Source organism: Harpia harpyja, chromosome 6 (assembly GCF_026419915.1).
Source record: "Harpia harpyja isolate bHarHar1 chromosome 6, bHarHar1 primary haplotype, whole genome shotgun sequence".
Lineage (NCBI taxonomy): Eukaryota > Metazoa > Chordata > Aves > Accipitriformes > Accipitridae > Harpia > Harpia harpyja.
In genome coordinates, this window is record NC_068945.1 from 24,090,892 (window position 1) to 24,112,754 (window position 21,863).

At 42.3% G+C, this 21,863-nt stretch overlaps 2 protein-coding genes across 2 annotated transcripts in view; one reads left to right on the forward strand and one right to left on the reverse strand.

Annotated features, from left to right (window-relative positions):
- The window catches only part of SLC41A2 (solute carrier family 41 member 2), a 56,866-nt gene extending 44,390 nt beyond the window's left edge, over positions 1-12,476 (reverse strand). Inside the window, exons 1-2 of the mRNA XM_052790569.1 lie at positions 12,350-12,476; positions 2,576-3,316 (exon numbers count right to left, since the gene is read on the reverse strand). Of these exons, the coding sequence (XP_052646529.1) occupies positions 2,576-3,130 (555 nt within the window). The 5' untranslated portion in view covers positions 3,131-3,316; positions 12,350-12,476. The remainder of the gene's footprint in view (positions 1-2,575; positions 3,317-12,349) is intronic.
- Positions 12,477-14,994: 2,518 nt separating this feature from the next.
- On the forward strand, positions 14,995-21,575 carry NOPCHAP1 (NOP protein chaperone 1). Its single transcript, XM_052789892.1, has 4 exons — positions 14,995-15,088; positions 16,341-16,427; positions 19,159-19,295; positions 20,918-21,575. The coding sequence occupies exons 1-4, from the start codon at positions 15,019-15,021 to the stop codon at positions 21,098-21,100; spliced, it is 477 nt and encodes a 158-aa protein (XP_052645852.1). The 5' UTR covers positions 14,995-15,018; the 3' UTR covers positions 21,101-21,575.
- The last annotated feature ends 288 nt before the right edge of the window (positions 21,576-21,863 follow it).

A 21,863-nucleotide genomic window follows, 5' to 3' on the forward strand; every position in this document is an offset into this window, starting at 1 on the left:
AAAAGTCTAAAGCCAGAACTGTTATCTATCTAGATAAAATAGATTTATGACTGCATATTACTACTTCAAAGATGAGAATACCAAAAGTAAGAGATACAAAACTTGGCCTTAAAACAAACCTAGTTAAAAAAAGATGTCATTAATTTGAAGTCTTTTTTTTTCATAACTTTGAAATAGTACCAGGTACTATGACTGCTCTTGAATTCTGCTCTTAATTTACAATAATATTTTCATCTTTTCCCTTCCAGCTGTGTAGAAACCTCACGTAAAAACAGCAAGGAATTAGTCATCAAATGAACAGAGCCTGTAAGTGAAAAAAGCTTATCTTTATTCTTTCACCTCTACGTGTGAAATTTAGAAGAGTACAGTTTTCCAAAACCCAGATTTTATAAAGCAAACTCTCCCATAATTTTTCATGCACTGAGTTCTCAGCACTGAAATGCTGTGCTACATATGTCTATCAATCCATGTATTTAATTTGTAATCATTTACCAACTTTAACTAAACTAACAAAACGTAAATTGTCTTTGTATTCTGGGATTTGCAATCATTCAAATTATTATTTATTTTAATTAAAATAAAAGGATTCAATTCTCAAATGTAAACAGGATCCAAGAATTACCTATATGTGAAGTTACATGAGTATTTACTAGTGGGAAAGAATAGCCATGAACTGGTTTGTAAAAAACAAGCTTAGAATGCTTGTTGTGTTCAAATTTTCATTTTTAAAACATATCCTGTCACATTTCAAAATTCTGCTTTACTGACATCACAGTTTAATGCTTAGTTTAAGGTGAAAAAAAGATAGTACTGACAGTAGCTATTTATTTTTGCCTTTGTGCTACATCTCTCTCATTCATGGTGAGCTGGACCGGGAAACCAGTAAGGATTAAAAGTAATATAGAAGGAAAAATCAAGATATATCTCAGTCCAGCCCCCAAACCAGCTATACAAACACATTCCCTTAATGGAAGGATGACAAGGTGAAACATTTGGTTGGAAGCCAGTAATCATATATTATATATATATATATAAAATCATATATTAACAGAGTACAAACAAAGTATCAGTACAAAGAATAAATTTGTAAGATGTAAATGAACAAAGCACAAGATTGGTGTAAAACAGTGCAAGGAAGCAGTAAAGTTATGTCATTTCTTATTTTCCTTTTTCTTGATGTATAGAAGTGTCTTTTGATTGCAATTGATTGAAGTCCAAGCTTCCTTTACTCTGTCAACATTCTGAGTGACAAAGATAGTCACCTCTCACCCCTCTTTAAATTAACTTTGTAAACTCTTTAAGTGTAGCTAAAGAAAACCCTAAAGCTGAATGAAACAAAACAAAAGAAAAAAAAACAGATTAATTTCTCTACTGTCTTTCAGTTTGAATATTGTAATTATTTTGTATTTTTAAATAATAATTTTAGTAATAATTTTTAATAAATGCTTGTGAATCTACTCATGCAGAAAGAGAGAACCCATGAGGTTTGTACTTACAAGAAATTTCTGGTTTTTAAAAAACAAATTAGGTAGGAAATAAAAGTAAATATAGCCTTCAAAAGGCAAAGAGAAGGCAAGAAAATAAGCTAGTCCAATAAACCTTTCTTAACTGTTACTGTCTGCAGAATTTTCTTCACATGTCAGGGCACAAAGAATTATTTCATAGGCAACTGTTACTTTTAACTCCACCGAAATGCTGCTGACAACTACAACTGTGTTAAACTAGAAACCAGTCCTAAAAATGTTCCATGTCAGTAGGGTCTTAGTGATATAATACTCCAAAACAGGTTTTGAAAATATTATTAAACTTCAGTCTTAAAATTGAAAGAAAGTTCTATTTTATCTTAGCCCTGAATAACTATCATCAATTAACTCTGCTACCACATACCAGGATAATCTGGCTTCTCTGGACCTACTACAATTATATTTCAAGGGGCACATGACTTTGCAGCCCTCTTCACACCACCAATGTTTGTAATTCCAAGTGTTTGGTATACCTAATTTTATATTAAAAAAGTCACTTACATACACCTGAATATTCAAAAAAGCTCTAAATCACTTCGTATAAATTTCATATAACGTATGAATGTAATGCATATTTTCATATACCATATGCATTATCATGGACCAAATCTACATAGTATTTCAGAAATTGCATAGACTTGAAGCACACAAGGAGATGAGATAATGCAATACATACTTCTAATCTTTTTAAACACCTATGTATTGTGGCATCACGGTTAATTACAACTCCCACTTGACTATGTATACATTTATTAGTGTCAACAGAATTTTGAACCCTTACTATATTTCTGTCCTTAGTTAAAGCAGAAGGTAACAGTTTTATTCACCAGCTCACTGTGGCTAAGTGACAACACTTACCAAGACTTGAATGACTCCAAATTAAACATTGGAACTGCTTAAGACGAGGTTTGGGGAAAAGGAGTTCATAGCAGCAGGGCCATACACAGGCCTAATTATTCCCCAACATTGTAAACATCTACAATATCACACATCAGAATTATAAACATCACAGACTACCTGTTAAAAAAACATCTTTCAAAGCAAATACCAACCTGTACAATATCCAAAACCATGCCAGCAGAAACAGTTCCAAATCCTGCTAGCAAAAAAGGTACGAGTATCTGTAATGCCATAATACTACTAGATTCTTTGGGCTGTTTTCTACTTCCTTCCACAATGATATCTTCATTACTGTCACTGGATAGGTTGTCTTCCTGCAACATGGCATCTGTTTCTGAAGTGTCCATTCCATCACGGTAATTATAACTGGTAAAATTATCATATTTAGGGCTACAGCTAGATGGGCTGTGTCCATTACTACCATGAAAACCCGCTTCTGAGAAGTGATGGTACTCTGTGTGTTGTTCAGACCTAACATTAAAATTGTGTCCTGCTGGTTGTAATCCATCTTGCCAGACACCATTCACTTTTTTGTGTCTTTCATCCTGGTTTATTTGGTAAACAACAGGAACCATACTCAAAAGCAGTCCCAAAAATTTATCAGACTGAATTGTATTAAGATTTATGGTCCAGTTTACAAAACCTTCTCTGTCATGAACTTTACTACTTGTTTTGGAGATGGTAGATCTGCCTTTACAGTTAGTCATAGTGCTACAGAAGTACCGGTTGAAAAGCACTTTGTACTTCAGATGTCAGCAAAGAAATCTTGTAGGTGAGTCATCGAGTGCCACACTTGATTTTAAAACAGATAAACCAAAATGATCCTTTTTTGCATGCAAAAATGTTTTTTCATTGATCTCAGATCTTCAACAATTCCATAAGCAAGACCAGATCTGCAAAAAAGTAAAAAGCATATATTCAAGATTTAAAATATTTTAACTCTACAGAAGACACAAGATACTGCTTTAAATTTACAGATCACCCAGTATCTTTCCAAAGCAAGTATTTGTAGAAATGCCAATCTCCTCCGACATTTAACTGCCTAAGTTGAAAGAAATCAGAAGGTAAAAAGGGAAAGTTGGTGGGTGAGGAAGTTTCACAAACCAGTGTACTTCTCAGTGAAAGAAAGTGACAGCAATGTGGACTGTAAGTGAATTGGTGAGGGCCTAGATTTTGCCTTCTGGAAGCCCAGGAAGTCAAAGTCTTCAGGCAGGTACTGTGAGTAGCCCTAGACTTTCAGTGCCCTTGAAGGCAGCAGGTCCCCAGGGAAAAGTATTTCTGCAAGGTGCAAGGGTGTGGACAAATAGAACCCACGTGATGCACTGCGCGGCCACTGTTGTTCCTCCCACTCTATGCTAATGGCAAGGAGCCCAGAAAAAATAAGGAAAAATCCCCTGTGATGGGTTAACCCTGGCTGGACGCCAGGTGCCCACCAGAGTCGTTCTATCACTCCCCCTCCTTCTCAGCTGGACAGGGGAGAGAAAATATAACAAAGAGCTTGTGGGTCGAGATAAGGATAGGAGAGATCACTCACCAATTACCGTCACGGGCAAAACAGACTCAGTTTGGGGAAAATTAACTTGATTTATTACAAATCAACCGGAGTAGGGTAATGAGAAATAAAACCAAATCTCAGAACACCTTCCCTCCACCCCTCCCTTCTTCCCGGGCACAACTTCACTCCCGGATTCTCTACCAACCCCCCAGCGGCACAGGGGGACGGGGATGGGGTTTACGGTCAGTTCATCACACATTATTTTCTGCCGCTTCATCCTCCTCAGGGGGAGGACTCATCACACACTCTTCCCCTGCTCCAGCGTGGGGTCCCTCCCACGGGAGACAGTCCTCCACGAACTTCTCCAACGTGGGTCCTTCCCACGGGCTGCAGTTCTTCACAAACTGCTCCAGCATGGTCCTTTCCACGGTGTGCAGTCCTTCAGGCACAGACTGCTCCAGCGTGGGCCCCCCACGGGGTCACAAGTCCTGCCAGAAAACCTGCTCCGTGGGCTCCTCTCTCCACAGATCCGCAGGTCCTGCCAGGAGCCTGCTCCAGCGCGGGGTTCCCACGGGGTCACAGCCTCCTTCGGGAACCCACCTGCTCCGGCGTGGGGTCCTCCACGGGCTGCAGGTGGATATCTGCTCCACCGTGGACCTCCATGGACTGCAGGGGGACAGCCTGCCTCACCATGGTCTTCACCACGGGCTGCAGGGGAATCTCTGCTCCGGCGCCTGGAGCATCTCCTCCCCCTCCTTCTTCACTGACCTTGGTGTCCGCAGGGTTGTTTCTCTTACATGTTCTCACTCCTCTCTCTGGCTGCCGAATACCGCCGTCCCAACTTTTTTTCCTTCTTAAAAATGTTATCACAGAGGCGTTACCACTATCGCTGATTGGCTCAGCCTTGGCCAGCGGCGGGTCCGTCTTAGAGCCGGCTGGTATGGGCTCTCTCGAACACAGGGGAAGCTTCCAGCAGCTTCTTACAGAAGCCACCCCTGTAACCCCCCCCGCTACCAAAACCTTGCCACACAAAACCAATACATCCCCCAACTTTCAAAACGCTATCAGAGGCGGTAAGCCTAAAGCAATATTCTGGGTGGCAAAGGCCTTATGTGTTGACAGTCCCTGCCCTCCATCCCCATAAAAAGTTGGCAAACCAATATATGTACAATTCAAAAGCACGCTAATTTAAAATCATAATAACTGATTTTTCTCTGAAGCAAACATACAAATTATGTTAAATATAAAGAGCTACTATATACATAATAAAACTGGACATTTTTTCATAAAATACTACAATATCAAGGAACTACAACAGTACTGAAATTCAGACCAATTAGTCTAAAATAGTTTAAATTAGTCTAATATAAAAATAAACCTACAGTACTGGATTCATAAATATGGCATATTAAAATTTAATTAAAACTAGAAAAAAGGTTAAGAGGATAATTAAAACAAAGGTATTAAAAATCTTGTTTTAATTTAATTTTCCATGAGGTGTAGGTTGCAGATATTTCCTGAAAGATAGGTTATTCTAACGTCTAGTAACCAGTAAAATATAATTATTTGATCAATATTAACACTAGATGTGGTCAATTTGTTTTGCTTTCTGCAAATCATGCAAATACAGTCTTTTACCTTTTATGTTTAATGTGATCTAATGTGCATTTGTTTCTACTTTGAAATTTCCATCATGATAGAAAACTAAACAACGATATATTGGCAGTCTCAAGTCATTTGGTATTTTCTCCACCAGAAGCCACTTTACCTTCCTCTTCTTCAATTTTCATGTTGTGATAATAGTTATGGTAATTTACTGAAAGAACAGTCTTAATTTGACTTGGAGCCTTGTTGACTCTGGTATTTATTACTAGACTCCAAATGATTGGCATAAACAAAGAAACAAAGGTCAGGCAGACTACACCTGCATGATGTGGGGTAACACAACTCCACAAGCTCAAGACACTGTATCTATGCAAAGCTGTGAAAACATATTTTTACAGACTGCAGGAATTAAAAATAGTTTAGGGTTGGAGGATTTTTAATCTATGTTTCCTAAGAAAATTGAGCTCCTAAGATCATACCATTTATGTTATGATCCCTATACTTTCCCTCCCTCCATTTCAATGTTTTTAAGTCATCCAGTATTTCTGGAGCAATCAGAGAGTAGAGATGTCAAAGCTTTTAGTAACTAACAGCCTTATAAGAGATCCAAATTTGTGCCCTTGCTGTAAGACATCTTCAAACATTTGTTACGATAATTCACTCATATACGGCCACAGCAAATCAACTTCAAAAGTCCAGCTGCTCACAGAATTACTTGTTTGGGGTTTTTTGAGTGAAGAGATGACTCAGAAGCAACATGAAGATTTTCCCTCTACCATTTGCTTTATCCAAGGGAGCTCTGACCAAGAAACACATATTTAAAAAATGACAATGGAGTTTATTGCTTGATATAGAAAGAAGTCAAGTTTTGCAAGAAAAAGCAATCTTTTTTCCACAAGACCGACAGAGGAATTTAAGTAACCAAGGTTCCTGCAATATCTTTTGCCGCTCTGTAGCAGATTGTGCTATGTTGAACCTTTTAGTATAAGTGCATAAAAACTCCTAGGCCTCAGTTCTGGTTTTCCACACACTTTAATTAAGAATAAAAAACCAGCTTTTGCTGCTGTCCCAGAGGAGCTCTAACCACAGGCCAAAATGGTGCTCTGTTAAGTGCTCCAGAAGGAACAAAAAGAGGCAATTTTGTTTGTTCCTGGCCCAAAGCTGGCATTATCTATGTAAAAGAAAAGAAACGATGCATAAAAAAAGACAATCAGAAGCAGATGTATCATTAAACTATCAACCTAACTATTATCAACTTCTAACGACAACAGCAAAGAGCTTTATAGCAGGATTAAGAGGAATACAAAACAAGAGAAGTTCATGGAAGTTAAGGAAAATTAAAATTTCAGGAAGGGTATAGTCTAGGGTGCTGAAGGTTGCCAACTGATTTATGACAATGGGAAGTGGCACACTACTTAGGAAGCTTGCAGAGGGAAAAGCTTTGCATCACTTTAGCCAGCTGAGTTTCAGCTGGTCACAAGAAACGTCTAGATTAGAGAAACTTTATGACAGAATTCAAGAATGGGATGTAGAATTAAGAGGTAAAAGTGTCCATGATGAAAGACATGTACTGAGACCCACAGCAAACTCACTGGTTTTTTTGAGGGGTCATGGTATTTTTTTTTTTTTAGGAGAGGGGGGGAGTAAAAAATGAAGGATTTTATTTCACTCACAGGGAAATACATTGAGAAAATTTCCCAATAGCTTTAACAAGGCAGAGTCTGGCTCTCTTTGTGGTTTCTCCAATATGTCCTCCAGTCACATCACCAGAGTGCTAGACCAGTGAGTCACGGAAATTATTCATTGGTCTGGAACCCTGGCCAAAAATATTTGGGTTAATTATCCATATCTTTCTAACATATGGATTTTTCTCCTTTTAAGTTTTTAACTTTTTTTTTTCTTTTAAAGAAACAAATCTTTTGGGAAGATTGTGGTTTCATTTAATATGAGAAAGTGTTAACAAATAGAAATGGCACTTAAAAAAAGAGTAACAGAAAAATTATTCGGTCAAGTAGCAAGTTACAAAGGGAGGAAGAGGCTGGCATGAACAGCTAACAATTGAAATAGTACAAAGCAGTTTGGATGACAGTCATTTATGTTTTTCGTACCAAAAAGACTTGGAATGACAAAAAGTGAGCTAATGATAAATGCTGAAAGATGAGAATTTAAGAAGAGTAATTACTTGCTCAGAGCATACAGAGAGGAGATAACTATGAAGCCTTCTGAATGTAACTATTCATTTCGGAAAACCTGTTCCAACAAAGATAATTCTCCAAATGTCATCTGATGCAATAATTTTATCCTGAGTTACAGGATGCTAATATTGCTGTACTTCTTTTTTTCGGGAGGGGTGGGGGGGTGGATTGTACCTGCAAAATGCAGCAAACCATCTAAGGAACAGTATGATCTCAGGGACAAGAACTTCCGAAGAAGCTTTATCATTGACAAGAACAATGCCAATTTTATAGTGTTGTCTAGAAAATATATGGTCAGCTAAAGAAGCAAGTTCTACTTGAGTAACTCATATGAAGAAAAGGAGGTAAAAATCTCCAAAACCCCATGCCCAGTTTCTGTAGGAAGAGGAGACAAGTGAATCTGGTTTCTTGCCATATAATCAGGAGGTTACAGAGAAAGGTGAAGGACTAAAAAAAAGAAAAGAAAGACACAAAGATCCTTTGAGAAGCCAAGAAGCAGCCTCAAATTTATCATACCTGGCATGCTATAAACGAAATGAAAGGACACCTTGTCTTTGTCCCTACAAGCAAAATAATGAGCTATGCCTAGACTATGAACATAATGATTTCCACTTCTTTATTATCTCCTAAGTACCTATGTTTAATAGTTTCTTCTTTTCCTTCATAAATTTCATATCACATAACAATTACTGTGTATTATTCACCTCTCTCAGTCCCGCAAACATACATAAGCATAAACAAACATAAACAAATAGTCCTGCAAACATAAACAAATAGGAAATACAGCCATACCCTGCTGTTTGCTGAAGACATGCTCCTGAAAAGTGAGACACTTAGCAATCCAACAGATAACAAACCCATTTTACCCAGAAGGATTAATACAATTGACGCATACAGCAATTTAAAAAATACACACAGACACAGTGTATACGATGTGCAAAATGGACAAGCAGAAGAAGATGTTGTGGAAAAAGGACAGGACTCTGAGCTGAAAGAGATGCTGACTTTTGGAAATGGATAGCTGCTTTAGAAAAATCTCAGATACTTCAGCTATGAAACTGAACACCTGATCATTATCACATTTTTCCATCCTTCACCTTTGATTGGCTTGATTGGTCTTGATTCATCTGAGAAAGATGAAGATGGCAAAGAAAATGTAACTGTTCAGGAAGAGGCACCAAGAACGCTCTTCATTAGTACCCAAACAAATTGCCAACATTGCTTCAGACACACCCATGATTCAGTTCTCAAGAGCATGGGAAAGAGATGCTTCTATACTTTCCCAGGGTTTAAAGAACATCTAGAACTAGCAGGATTAAGGGACGAGATTCTACAGCTAGATTTGATCATATAGTGATTAGACTGCTGATAATTTATTTAAGGCATGAAAACAATTAGCAATTAGATCACCATGCTTTTTTAAGAGCCTTCAAAAAAGGGGAAGGGGGAAGATTGGTGAATCATCAAGTATGAAACTTTTGTAGAGTCAACATTATGACAGGCTAAAACAAATATTTGTCAAAGTCCAGGTCTAGGAAAACTAATTTTCTGATTTCTTTCAGAGTGTGGCTAACAAAACCAAAAGACAACACCTATCTAAATAATACTGAGGGCTTTCACACGATCCAAAGCTAATCACACCACAGTCAAACCCAATTTTTCCTAAAAGCTGCAAACATTTTTTTTACAGGTAATCTTTTAAAGCAATAATAATCTCTACGTTGCATTTCTAGGTAGTCCACAATAAAATACAATAGCTTAAACATGCCTGTCTGAAAAACACCTCTCAATACAAGAATAAGACTTGGAAAGGGAGTCAGGAAAGTAATATGAAACATCAATGAAATACTGAGCTTTAATATTTTGCCATAATAAGCAAAGATGAAGTTGGATTCTTTTCTGGCTTCAAAGACTCTTTTTCTGTCTTCAAAGATGAAGCCAGAATCTTTTCAATGAAAGGATGAGAGGTAGGGGGCACAAATTGAAACACAGGAAATTCCATTTAAACAGAAAAGAAAGCTTTTTTTTTTACCATGAGGGTGGTTGAACACTGGTCCAAACAGGTTATGGAGGCACCATCCTTGGCAATATCTGAAACCCAACCGAACATGGCCCTAAGCAACCTGCTCTACTTGACCCTAGACTGAGCAGAGGTGGCTGAATAGAAAATTTCCTGAGATCCCTTCCAACCTCAACAATTCTGAGATTCTGCAAAGTTTGAAATTTGAGGGTTTGGGGGTCGTCTTTAAGTTCAGAATAAGATTTACACAGGTGATACAGGAATCTGCACGGCCTCCTCCACTATTGAGTCCTGTATACATACAAGTTCCCAGTATCACACCGACATCCTTATCACAGCTGTGGCTAATCACTTACATTGCTGTAGTGGACATAGCAGTAGAAAGTGAAGGCTACATCATATCATCTCAGCATTATAGAGAGTAAACAAACAGACTGTATTATCATTAACCGTTTTGTAGAATCTGGAACCCAAGGTGGTATCCTGGGCTAAGATTATTTATACCAGATACTTAATGCTGAGTACTAAAAACTGGAAAACATGCTGAAAATTAACAAATGTTGCATGCAAGGCAGATATATGGGCATTACATACCATTTCTTAAATATTATGCAGTAAACTGGTTAACATGGTGTTTATTGTATGGCAGTTGTAGGTTAAATCAATAGCAAAAGAAACAAAAGCAAAAATAACGAGGAGGAAAAAACAGATTAAAGAACCTCCAGATGCCTTCTTGAATATAAGACACTGAAAGAGCTGCCAGCCTCAGGCTCAGTTTTCAGACAAGTTTGAGACTGCTGCATTCCACTTCCTGAACACAGCAGCTTTCGATTTTGGCCCCAAGGAAAGAAAAGCACCTGTGGGAAAAAGATTTGGTTTGCCTCTACACTTTCAAGGCAATGCAATTAGAAGAGACCAAAACAGAGCCAGAAAGAAGGTAGCAAGGCTGTGAAATGTGGTCAGGTTGTAAAATCACCCAAATGGAACACCAACATGAAAAATACCAGGCAAATCACATCCAGCCCATCAAAAGCAGGTGGGAAAGTTTGAAATACAAGAGCTAATGCCATCCTCTAGATGAAGTAACTAATAGGTACTTGCCAGGATGAGTCCTAACTGTACTATTTGGGACCCTGATTACAGGTTTCTACTGTCATCACCAAGGAGGGATGAATTTCTTATTAACTCAGGCACTAGGATACAGACTTCACATTGTTTTTTGTGGATAATATCCTAAGGTATTTGAAAAGAAAATGATACACTGTTATTTTTCCTTCTGAAGTGTCTACCAGTCACACTGTAGTATTTATGGTTCCTGTTTCACAATCTCTTTAAGGGAGTGTGTATAGGGAATGCCGCCAAAACAGGTCTTCCCACCTGCTCTCATCTTTTTACCAGCATTACTGAACTGGTAAAGTGAGGATAACTTCGGATGTCTACTAAAGCTTGCTAGGACACTACCTAGAAAAGATGTTTGAGCAGACTTTTTTCAGGTGTTTATGTTTTGTTCCTGACTCTAAGACTAAACTATTATTTAATCTTGTATGTTCCATTTATCAGAGCCCAGCTAATGTAGTGTGGTCTATAATCTAGGATCAAATGTGAGTGAAGAAGACACATCCTGGACAGCGGGGCGGGGGTGGGAGGAGAGGAAATTATAATATTCACTGAAATTAAAGAAAGAGACCCAGCTAGAACTTGAGCTTAATTGAGAATTAATGACAGAGTAGAAAGTAAAGTAGAGCAAATCACAAAAAGCTCCTATGTTTTGGCAGAAAAGTACAGAAAGAATAAAAATGTACCATCACATGTTAATTACAATGCTTGTAAACAAAAAAAAGGAGAGGATGATCGTTGAAGTCTGTATGTGTGCTGTTTGGATACAGGTTCCATGCTCGTCTAGCAACTGCATCTGCGGTGGCAGATTCTGGCATATTTTTATGGGTGCAAAGGTGGGAGCAGACATGCAGGCACACAGGGATGCAGAGAGTGCCAGGGAATGAGGGCCGCTGGAAATGTTGTTGGACCTTGCTCACGCACAGGGAAACCAAAGAAAAGGCTCATTGTCCAGGCTACCTGCAGCAGCGCGTATTTATGCGCACCCGATGAAAAGAGCTCCGAGGATTTGAGGAGCGCAGCGTACCGGGCGGCCTTACTGCCCTCTCAGCACCCCTGGGCCGGCCGCAGGACGCCCGGGCGGGCCGGTGAGGAGTCCCGCCGCCGGAGAGGGCGGCTGCGGGGCGGGAGGATGCGGGTGAAAGGACGGCTGCGAGGAGGGGCGGCCGCCTCAGGGCCCGGACTAGGGGGAACGGGAAGGGGAGAGCCACACCGCCCACGCCGGTCCGGTGTTGCCCCGCAGCCCTTGCGGACCTCCCCCCGCCCCGGCATTGGGGGTGAGGCAGGCGCAGCGCTGCCGGAGGGGGGGGATCGCAGCGCCCGCAGGCCGGGCGGCGCCTGTGGCCGCTCCGCCACGCGTGAGGAAACTTTCCCGCCCACCGCCTCCCTCGCCCCCGGGGCGGCAGGTCGCCGGCCCGCCCCGGCCCCCTCTCTCCCCCCACCCCCCGCCATCGCTGGCGCCCACCCCTCGCCTCGGTCGGCGCCTTCCCCTCACCTGGGCGAGGGCGATGCCGGCAGCGGCCCGCCGTCCCGCTCCATCGCTGCGGCGGGCGGCGAGGGAGGGAGGGAGGGAGGGACCAGCCCGGCGGCGGTGACAGCTCCGGAGCTAGGTGAGCGCCGCCGCCACTGAGCAGGCGCGGAAGCGGCTGGAGGGCGGGCAGCCCCCGCGATGATGTGGCCCGTGATGCGCGGCAGCCGCCGCCGCCAACCGCCGCCCCGCGCCGCTGAGGGGAGAGAAAACGGGACGGGACGGGGCCGCCGTCCCTCACAGCCCGGCCCGACGCCCCCGGGGCCGGCTCCCGCCGCCGCCCGCGCCCAGGGGACCCGCCGGCTTCCCCTTCCCCGCTGACGCCTTCTCGCCCGCCCTGAGGGGGTCCCTGAGGGGCTCGGTGGCGGCGCGGGGCGAAGCCGGGCCCCCGTCTCCCTCCCTCCATCCCTCCATCCCTCTCTCCCTCCGCAGGGGCCCGGCCGAGGCTCCGCAGCCTGGGTAAAACTGGCAGGCGGTGGCGATGCCCTTGCTTCCACTCGCAGAAGCTTTCTTGGCGACCTAGCACAGGAGTCACCGAGGCCAGAATGCCGGCTACTAGGACATTTTTTGTTCTTTCCTGCCACCTGGCTAAAAATAGCTGCCACAGGAACCCAGCTTTTTAAGTATTTGGGTCAGTTGGAATATTCTTGTTCTTGCCCAGCTGGTCTGTATATCCTGCACGCAACACCGAGTGCTTAAATGTGAGTCTGCGAGTAACTCCCTTGGCATCAGCTGCCTGCGTTAAACTAAATCGGAGTCAAGGCCTTGCTGGGCCCTTTTAATCAACCCTCAGAACTCTTGGTTTGAGACACACTTTATAGCAATACGCTAAAATAGTCAAGCCGGCTAAATTTGTGCGTTTATTATCATTGCTAGTATTATTCCTTGATTGTTGCTCGACACTTCGAAGTAGCGAGGATGCCTTAAGTGGAAGGTGGAAGGGAAGAAAGAGGAAGACAAGAGAAGCGGGATTTATCGATGGTGATAGCAGCCAAGTCTACAGCATCTCTTCCTTTCTATAGACAGAACAAAAGATGGCATGGGCAAGTCACCAAGTGTCTGCCATAAACTGGAGCTAGCTGCTGTGGGTGTGTGTGGAAAAGCAGAAACTTAAGCACAGGAGAATGTATTTGCAGCACTGGGGCCAAAACAATCTGCCCTACAATAGCGGAATATACAGCATCGGCCTGAACTCGGAGTCGGTACTGCGTTAAACAAATGAAGCGGCCCAAACCTCAGAGCCATTAGTTCAGTGGTGAATGCTGTCTCAAGCCTGAATTTATTGGGAATTTGGGCTACGGATGCTGTTGTCCCCCTACCCTAGTATATCCATGCCTCGTGTGTGTTCACTTGTTACGCAGTGTTGGGTACATAGTTGGGCCACCTTGCGACTCAGATAAAGATCACGTCTGCCTCTGTTGCCAACGGGTTAGACTATAAACCTGGGGTTTGGAAATAGCACCTGAGGGTGCTATTTCTGGCTTTTCTAATTGCTTGCCTGGTGATCTTGGGCAATTGTTTCATCGCTCCCTATTACAGGTTTCTTGGCAGTATTATGCCCTTCCCTCCACTGAAATCACGTAATACCCATGGATGAAATACATTATTTGAGGTTGACACACTGTTATTATGGGCTGTGTGCAAATTCAGAAAGACTCACTTTTCGGGCCCAAGGCAAAACCCTCAGTCCTCCAGACTTTTCAGTCATCAAGGCTAGCAATGGGATTTTTCTGGAAAACCAGAATTCTGGAGCACAGTTGGGTAGAAAAGTGCAAACCAGAGAGCAAATTCAGAGGAATGCACCTGGCGCTGCAGGTGGCCTGGCAAAGCGGCAGAGGACACTTGTTTGGGCCCGTCTGTCAGGAAAAGAGCAGCGCAGTCTCTTGCTTGAGGCCTTGCAGGTTTGCTTCTTACTCCTTGATATTTGTTATGTCTAAGATACGGGATCCGTTCGGTTGTTTGGTTTTTTTTTTTCTTGTGTTTTTTCTTGCAATGAGGGCATATAAACACCACTTACCTGATTACTACTTTTTCTCATTTTTGGCTTGGACTCCCTGTCTCGTCCCCTATGAACCATTCAGTTCTCTTTTTACAGTTTTCACAAAGTCTAGGTGATAAACAGATAGGGACGGAAACTGCAGAACAAATCTTGAATAACAGGTTGGCCAGTGTCAACTGAACTTGACGGCTGTGCAAGTTTCTTTTCCGAACGATAATTAAAATTCCCCTCAGGGTCTGCAATTTAATGTTAGGTGGGTTTGCCAAATTCTGGCAGCGAAAATGGGAAAGTTTTCAAAGAAGAGCAGCTGCTGGCAGGCGTGCAAGTAGTGTTACTCGCTTCCAGCTCGGTTTCATACTTCCGTTTCTCCTCCAAGTGACGGGACGGACTTTTCATACCAAGTCGTTTCATAAAGATTTAAAAATAGGGATTTTTTTTTTTCTCTGTAACGTGAATCGTTTTCCTTCCTGCATCATTAACCCCAGATTTAGAGGCCTTTGGAGGTGCCCGTGCCGGTGACCCGGCAGGGGGAGCCCCTCACCGCGCCGCCGCCTCGGGGCGGCTCTAATTCCTCCCGCCCTCCAGGGGGCGCGCGGCGAGCTCCCGCCCCGCCCCCACTTCCGGCTCGGTCCGGCGCATGGCGGCGGACGGCGGAGCGGCGGGCCCGGCCGCCTCTCGGGAACTGCTGGTGGTGGGGCGGCGAGGAGGTGAGCCGTTCCCCCGGGGTGGGGGGAGAGCCTCCGCGGCCGAGAGGTGCGGAGCCGCTTTCCAAGCTGAGCTGGGTTCCTCCGGCCGCAGGGAGCGGCGCTGCGGGGCTCAGCCCGGCCGCCCCCCGGGACGGGAGGTTGGGGAGCGGGGGGGTGGGCTCGGCTTGTGGTGAACCCCCGGGCTCTGGCCTCGGGGGCTTTTCAGGCCGCCTGGCTGGTAGTCCTCCACTTGTTATGACATCTCGCGTGGTTTGAAGAGCCACCGTTTTCCCGGGCATGGCTGGTATAGTTCGAGTAAATACGGGGCGGGGGGGGGGGAACCCCCAAACAAACCTTAAAGTAGCATCCATAGTCGTAACGATATTTCTGTGAGGAAAAAAAATGTTAAAGAGAAATAAAGCTTCACTTCAGTTAAGGGTGAAGGGCCGATGGCTGTGTTGGCGGCCGTAAGAACTGGCTTGTCTAATTAACGCAGATTTTCCCTACGTTGTTCGGATTTTACGATGCTACTATTGCAGAAATAGTTACTTTAGGTCATGAGCATCACTTTATTGGACGCCACCACAGTCACACGCACGAGGGAAGGGATTTCAGTCAGTGTTGCTAGCGCACGCTAGCTGTTACCTCGCTATGTTTTGCTGGGGGTATTACAGGTAGTTTCTCTGTGTGTTGATAACTATCACTAAATAAATCTTTGACAAAGACTTTGAAAACAGTGGGAGCCTGTAAGAAGTGACCTGCAGGGTCAGACCAGTGGTCCATATAGCCCAGTAGTCTTTCTTCCAGGAACTGCAATAGCAGATGATAATTACAGAGAACTTGTTAGTTTAAGGACTGTGTGCTCCCTGTCCTTGTAATTGGCCAGTGTCTGCGGTTGTAGGGGTAGGGATGATGGGGTACATTCCTGCTCAGTCCTTTTAGTACCTGATGATGACTTTGCTGCCCTGAACTGGTCTAATTCCATGTTGAACCCGCTGATCCGTCTGCTTTCACAGCCTCTTTTGGGAGCAAGCTCTAGCCATTTGCTACCTACTACATACAGAAATACTGAGACAAGCACCCCAAACAAACATCAAGAAACAGTATTTGCCAGAAAGCAGAGTGGAATTCCTGGAGGCAGAGTGAGTTGAATCCTCATGTTTAGTCTTGTGGTAGAAAGGTGGAAAAGTAGCAGCAAGAAGAGAGCCTCACAGTTAAAATGAGACATTTGTGGTTGAGACAGGTAAACATTCAAATACTTTTTTGTTTCCAGGGCTGGAAGAAACTTTGTTGATTAGTTCAAAATGTAGCAGCAAGAAGGCCACAACTTTACAGACAGTTAGGATGCCAAGGAGTAATGGTAAGTAGGTGTTGTGGTTTAGCCCCAGCCAGCAACTAAGCACCACGCAGCTGCTCTATCGCTCCCCCTCCTCAACTGGACAGGGGAGAGAAAATATAACAAAAGGCTCGTGGGTTGAGATAAGGACAGGGAGAGATCACTCAACCAATTATTCGTCACGGGCAAAACAGACTCGACTTGGGGAAAATTAAATTAATTTATTGCCAATCAAACCAGAGTAGGCTAATGAGAAAATAAAAACCAATTCTTAAAACACTTTCCCCCCACCCCTCCCTTCTTTCTGGGCTTAACTTTACTCCTGATTTTCTCTACCTCCTCCCCCCACAGCGGCACAGGGGGACGGGGAATGGGGGTTGGGGTCAGTTCATCACACGTTGTCTCTGCCGCTCCTTCCTCCTCAGAGGCAGGACTCCTCACACTCTTCCCCTGCTCCAGCGTAGGGTCCCTCCCATGGGAGACAGTCCTCCATGAACTTCTCCAACATGAGTCCTTCCCACGGGCTGCAGTTCTTCATGAACTGCTGCAGCGTGGGTCCCTTCCATGGTGTGCAGTCCTTCAGGAGCACGCTGCTCCAGCGTGGGTCCCCCGCGGGGTCACAAGTCCTGCCAGAAAACCTGCTCCAGCGTGGGCTCCTCTCTCCACAGGGCCACAGGTCCTGCCAGGAGCCTGCTCCAGCGTGGGCTTCCCATGGGGTCACAGCCTCCTTCGGGCACCCACCTGCTCCAGCGTGGTGTCCTCCCCAGGCTGCAGGTGGATATCTGCTCCACCGTGGACCTCCCTGGGCTGCAGGGGCACAGCCTGCCTCACCATGGTCTTCCCCATGGGCTGCAGGGGAATCTCTGCTCTGGCACCTGGAGCACCTCCTCCCCCTCCTTCTTCACTGACCTTGGGGTCTGCAGAGTTGTTTCTCCCACATGTTCTCACTTCTCTCTCTGGCTGCAGGTTCTGTGCTCCAGCAACTTTTTCCCCCTTCTTAAATCTGTTATTCCAGAGGCGCTACCACTGTCGCTGATGGGCTTGGCCTTGGCCAGCGGTGGGTCCATCTTGGAGCTGGCTGGCATTGGCTCTGTCGGACACAGGGGAAGCTTCTAGCAGCTTCTCAGAGAAGCCACCCCTGTAGCCCCCCCGCTACTATTGGAACAGTGCCAAGTAGTAGGTAACATCTGTGACAAAACTTTGGCTTCAGTGCTTTCCTTGCATTAGTAAAGGGAGAAATTCTTGCGTTCTGTTTTTATGGGTGCTAGGTCCTCCTTTGCTGTTGCACATCACCCACAGGTTAATCGTGTAAGTGCTGCTTCTGCAAAGCTGGATTTTGCGATGCTAGGCGTGTTACCGCTGTAAGTTTTAGGGACTTAGTTCTCCTTGCAGAAATACTCCTGCTTTCTGCATATAGTGAATTCGCCAGGTTGTACCTTTGGTCTTCATTTAGTCAGCTGCTTTCAAATTGATGCAAGTTATGTAGATCAGTTTCAGAACTTTATTTTTAATGAGTGTGCTGGCAAAAGTATTAAGCCAGATCATATAACCATTCATTAATAACAAATTAATTTGAATGCATTAAGAAAACTTTTTTTTCTTTAATCGAGCTATGCTCCTTCCTTTGACTAAGCTACATATAGGTTGCTAACATTCTCTTCTGTGTAACTCCGTGCATAAGAGGACATAGTGTAAAAATTGTTATTCTTTGAAAGTAGTGTATCTTTAGGAGTTTTTCTCTTCATTAAAATATACCACAGTTCTTTAGTCTCAGATTGTTCTTTTCCAGTATAGAGTTGTTGCTTTTTTGCTGATCTGGGCTTCTTATCTCTTTTCAGAAGTAATGTCTCAGTATAAAATATTTGGTGTATAAAAGCATTTAATTTAAAACGGACTCCTGTCAAATTATTATATTTTTATTTTGTGATTGAGCTCAGATTTAAAAAGTAATACAAAAACCAACTTGTTACATTGAGTTTTCTTGGATAAAAGTCTCAGCAAAGATGACTGTTTCAAAGGTAGATTATACCTGTTAAGACTTCTGTGGAGCTCACTCAGAATAGTACCTCTTACTCATGCAGAATGAAACCAGTGATTGGCTCATCTGCATGTGTGGAGCAGAGATTATTTGAAGAAACTGGAGTTGGGAAGTCCCACTGAGCTTAGAGGGATATTTCTGTAGGGGATAAGTGCTTTACACTTCAAAATAGAGCATCCGTCTCTCTCCTACCGTCTTAATTTCAGAGCCCCTCTTGATAATTTTGTTGAACTTTCTTTAGTGTAGCATGGCATCTGTGGCATCTGCCACAGCTAATTTTTCCATCTTCTTTGAGACCTTCAGTCTATACTTTGTAACAGGGAAGAAAGGAGGACATAATTGTATTTCCATTGGAGATAATACTGATGTGGAAGTTTCTCAAGATGGCACTCAAGATGTATTTAAAACCATGGAATTTACAAGCAAGTTTTCTGCAAAGTAGTCACATTTTGTTTTAAGAATCCAAACGGAATTGTTGAAGTGATTTCTTCCTGCACCACATGCTGACCAATAGATTTTATATCTTTTTGCTGTTTGTGTCTTGGAAAATTGAATACTGTAATAAATCCTTCTATTAAAGCATCTTAAATATGGTAGACAGCTGGAAATTACAGTTGAAATGGAATCCGTTTAAATGCTCAGGTTTCTGAGGTATAAATGTATAAACTAATGGGCATTTGTTTGTATATATACATGTGATAATTATTTCTTTTTCAGTTTTGGACCGAGTACAGAGCTTTTTACCGCAGATGGCTCATGCAAATGATGAGCTGAGAAGAAAAATGGTAACAGCACCAGCTCATCAGTTTGATATTGAAAATTTAGACACTGCAACAGAAAAAGTTATAGAAATGGTAAATGCTTTCTATATTTTTTATTTTATAAATTAAATTTAGATGTGATTAAAATAATTCTCTGATCTTAGAATGAGCTAATTTGATAGATAAGGCTAAGTCTTTACCATCTTAGTCCGCGATCTGCAAATTCAAAACATAGATGTAATAAAAATGCTTATTTGGTTAAAATTTACTACTTGGTTTTCATACTTGCAGAACTTAATGACTGGGGATGAAGTAGTTTAAGGCCAGAATAAGACATACTTTTGAATCAGCAACTCTGAATCAAAAGTAAGTCACAAATTGTATTTTAAATGTCTCATGGGTAATTTGGTTTAGAAACTGGATAACGTAAGGCATAGTAAGGCATAACAGAAGGCTTTAGTATAATTGTTAATAACTGGCTTTCGGCTGTGCTTTGTAGGTATTTTTAGGACTGGCTATAGGTGTTGGGTTTAGAAAAGTTGTTAGTGTTGTTGTGATCCTTTATGGCTGGTATTTGTCTATTTATTTACATTCACATCAATATTTTCTTTCTCTTTTTTAACTGAAGTGCTGCAGCCACATGCTCATGTAAGAAAATTTTAGTATGAGGGTGATGCGTGCGATATGCGCATGTCCCAGACAAGTGCCTTCTGGCCTGCAGACCCACAAGATAAAAGGCAGAAATAAGGCAGCCTGGGGTTTGGTGTGAGCTGTCAGAACAATTTATTTGCCACCGGTTGGATTCAGAGTTCTTGTAGATTGTACCCAGCCTACATGCAGTAGGTTGTCCAGTGCTGGTATATGCTGAAGAATTCCAACTAAATAGTGAGAAAACAAAGTGGATCGTGAAAATTGTTTATTTCAGTATGCTGAAGTGGAATGGGTAACTTGTCAGGATTTTTAAAAGATTTTTCATGTGACAGTGTCTGACAAGTGTCTCGGCTTTATAATAAGCAAACAAGGAGACCTAGTGATTAATAGCTTAATGCTATTTGCAGATCACTGAAGAAATTTATTTGCATCTCAAATTCCTGTATTTTGCTTTGCTGTATATGGGAAGTTTTTGTGGTGAGGATTATCAGTTTAAGACAGATATTTTCAGAGAGAAAACCAAATCTTAAAAATTGTGGCTCTGCATATGGAAATATATGATCACTTTTACTTCAAAAAATATCCTGGTGGTTTAAACTACTTGCTATTTTGCAGTAGTTGTAGTGCCATGAACACTACTAGGTTATAAGATACGAACTATATTAATAAATATATATACACGTTTGTATATGTGTCATGACCACTTATACACTAAATGGTTTCATTTGAATTCTTTACTGAAAATTAAGTTTGATACCTCCTGCTCGTCAGTTTAAGTACCTGATTTAGACTATCTGAGTTCAGCTTTCGACTCATTTCTCTCTTTGATAATGATATAAAGATGGCCTTATGTTTGTTACAGGGCAATATAAATTACAATTTAAATATTTAGGAATCTGTTCATGATATTTGTCATAATCCTAGGAGAACGCAAAAGTCTTTCTAATTGTGGTTGCCGTTTTCTTGTGGTAGTAGGCTGTTTCATGTGTTTGCTTTATGTTTTATTCAAATGACAGAAGTGGTATAGAAATGTGTAATGTGTTAACTAAGGTATTTTCTTCCAGAATGTGGCTGTAGTTGAACTGAGTGATTCTGACACAGATGAAGAAATACTAACTTCAGAAGATGAATCAGAATCTGAAGATGACTGTACAACTAATGAAGTGACAATAGACAACATTAAGTTTCCTAAACAAAAAGGAGAAAAGGGCAAAATAGAAATTTTGGACAGCAAAGTGAATGAGTAAATCCATTTTATTTTACTTAAAACAACCCAACAAAACAAAACAACAAAAACCCAAATCATGTTTTCTTACTTTGAAGACTTGGCCCTTAAAACTACCTTGTTTCCCAATGTAGCATCATCCCTCAGGATCATATGAAATGCCATAGTTTACATGGTGGAGAATTCAGGATCCACTCATGACTGAGGCAGGCTGGATTTCTGAAGAATTAAGTACGGTTTTATTCATCAAACAACATGAAAATGAACTTCAAATTAGGTTAGACTAAGAAAGCAGCTAGAATTTGGGGCACTTGAACTAGTTAAGTTAAAATTCTTGTTCTGTTGCTTTGTTGAAGAAAGATTTTTGTAGTGTGCTGGAAGTTTTTGCTTCAAGGGCAGGACAGAGTTAACTAGGGAAAAAAGCTTTGGTTTTTATATTCCATGTCCTGTGAGGTGTTATGTACAATGTCTTCAATATTAAACATTATCTTAAGGTACATTAGAGGTATGTCTACATTGCATTCATGACAATAACTGTTGAACACTAAAGCAGTGGCTGAGGTCATTTCAAGATGAGCTAGCATGGGTAAGGACAGCCATGACTCAAGAGGGAGTTCAGCAAAGGATCACTTACCCTCTGTGCCTGCACTGAGCTCTGTATCATTACGGCTGGGTTATTAGCTTCTGTCTGGAACGTTTGTGGCTGGAGTGCAGATACCCTCAGGCCTTACACGGTCAACTCTGCCTCTGTGGTGTTACAATTGCTTTAAGCTACACTTTTCATC

What these genes read in the sequence shown, in the direction of transcription:
- NOPCHAP1 (XM_052789892.1), top strand. Translation starts at nt 15,019, where the DNA reads ATGGCGGCGGACGGCGGAGCGGCGGGCCCGGCCGCCTCTCGGGAACTG. An exon ending in TAGGATGCCAAGGAGTAATG is followed by an intron (nt 16,428 to 19,158) that starts GTAAGTAGGTGT and finishes TTTCTTTTTCAG; the next exon opens with TTTTGGACCGAGTACAGAGC. An exon ending in CAGAAAAAGTTATAGAAATG is followed by an intron (nt 19,296 to 20,917) that starts GTAAATGCTTTC and finishes ATTTTCTTCCAG; the next exon opens with AATGTGGCTGTAGTTGAACT.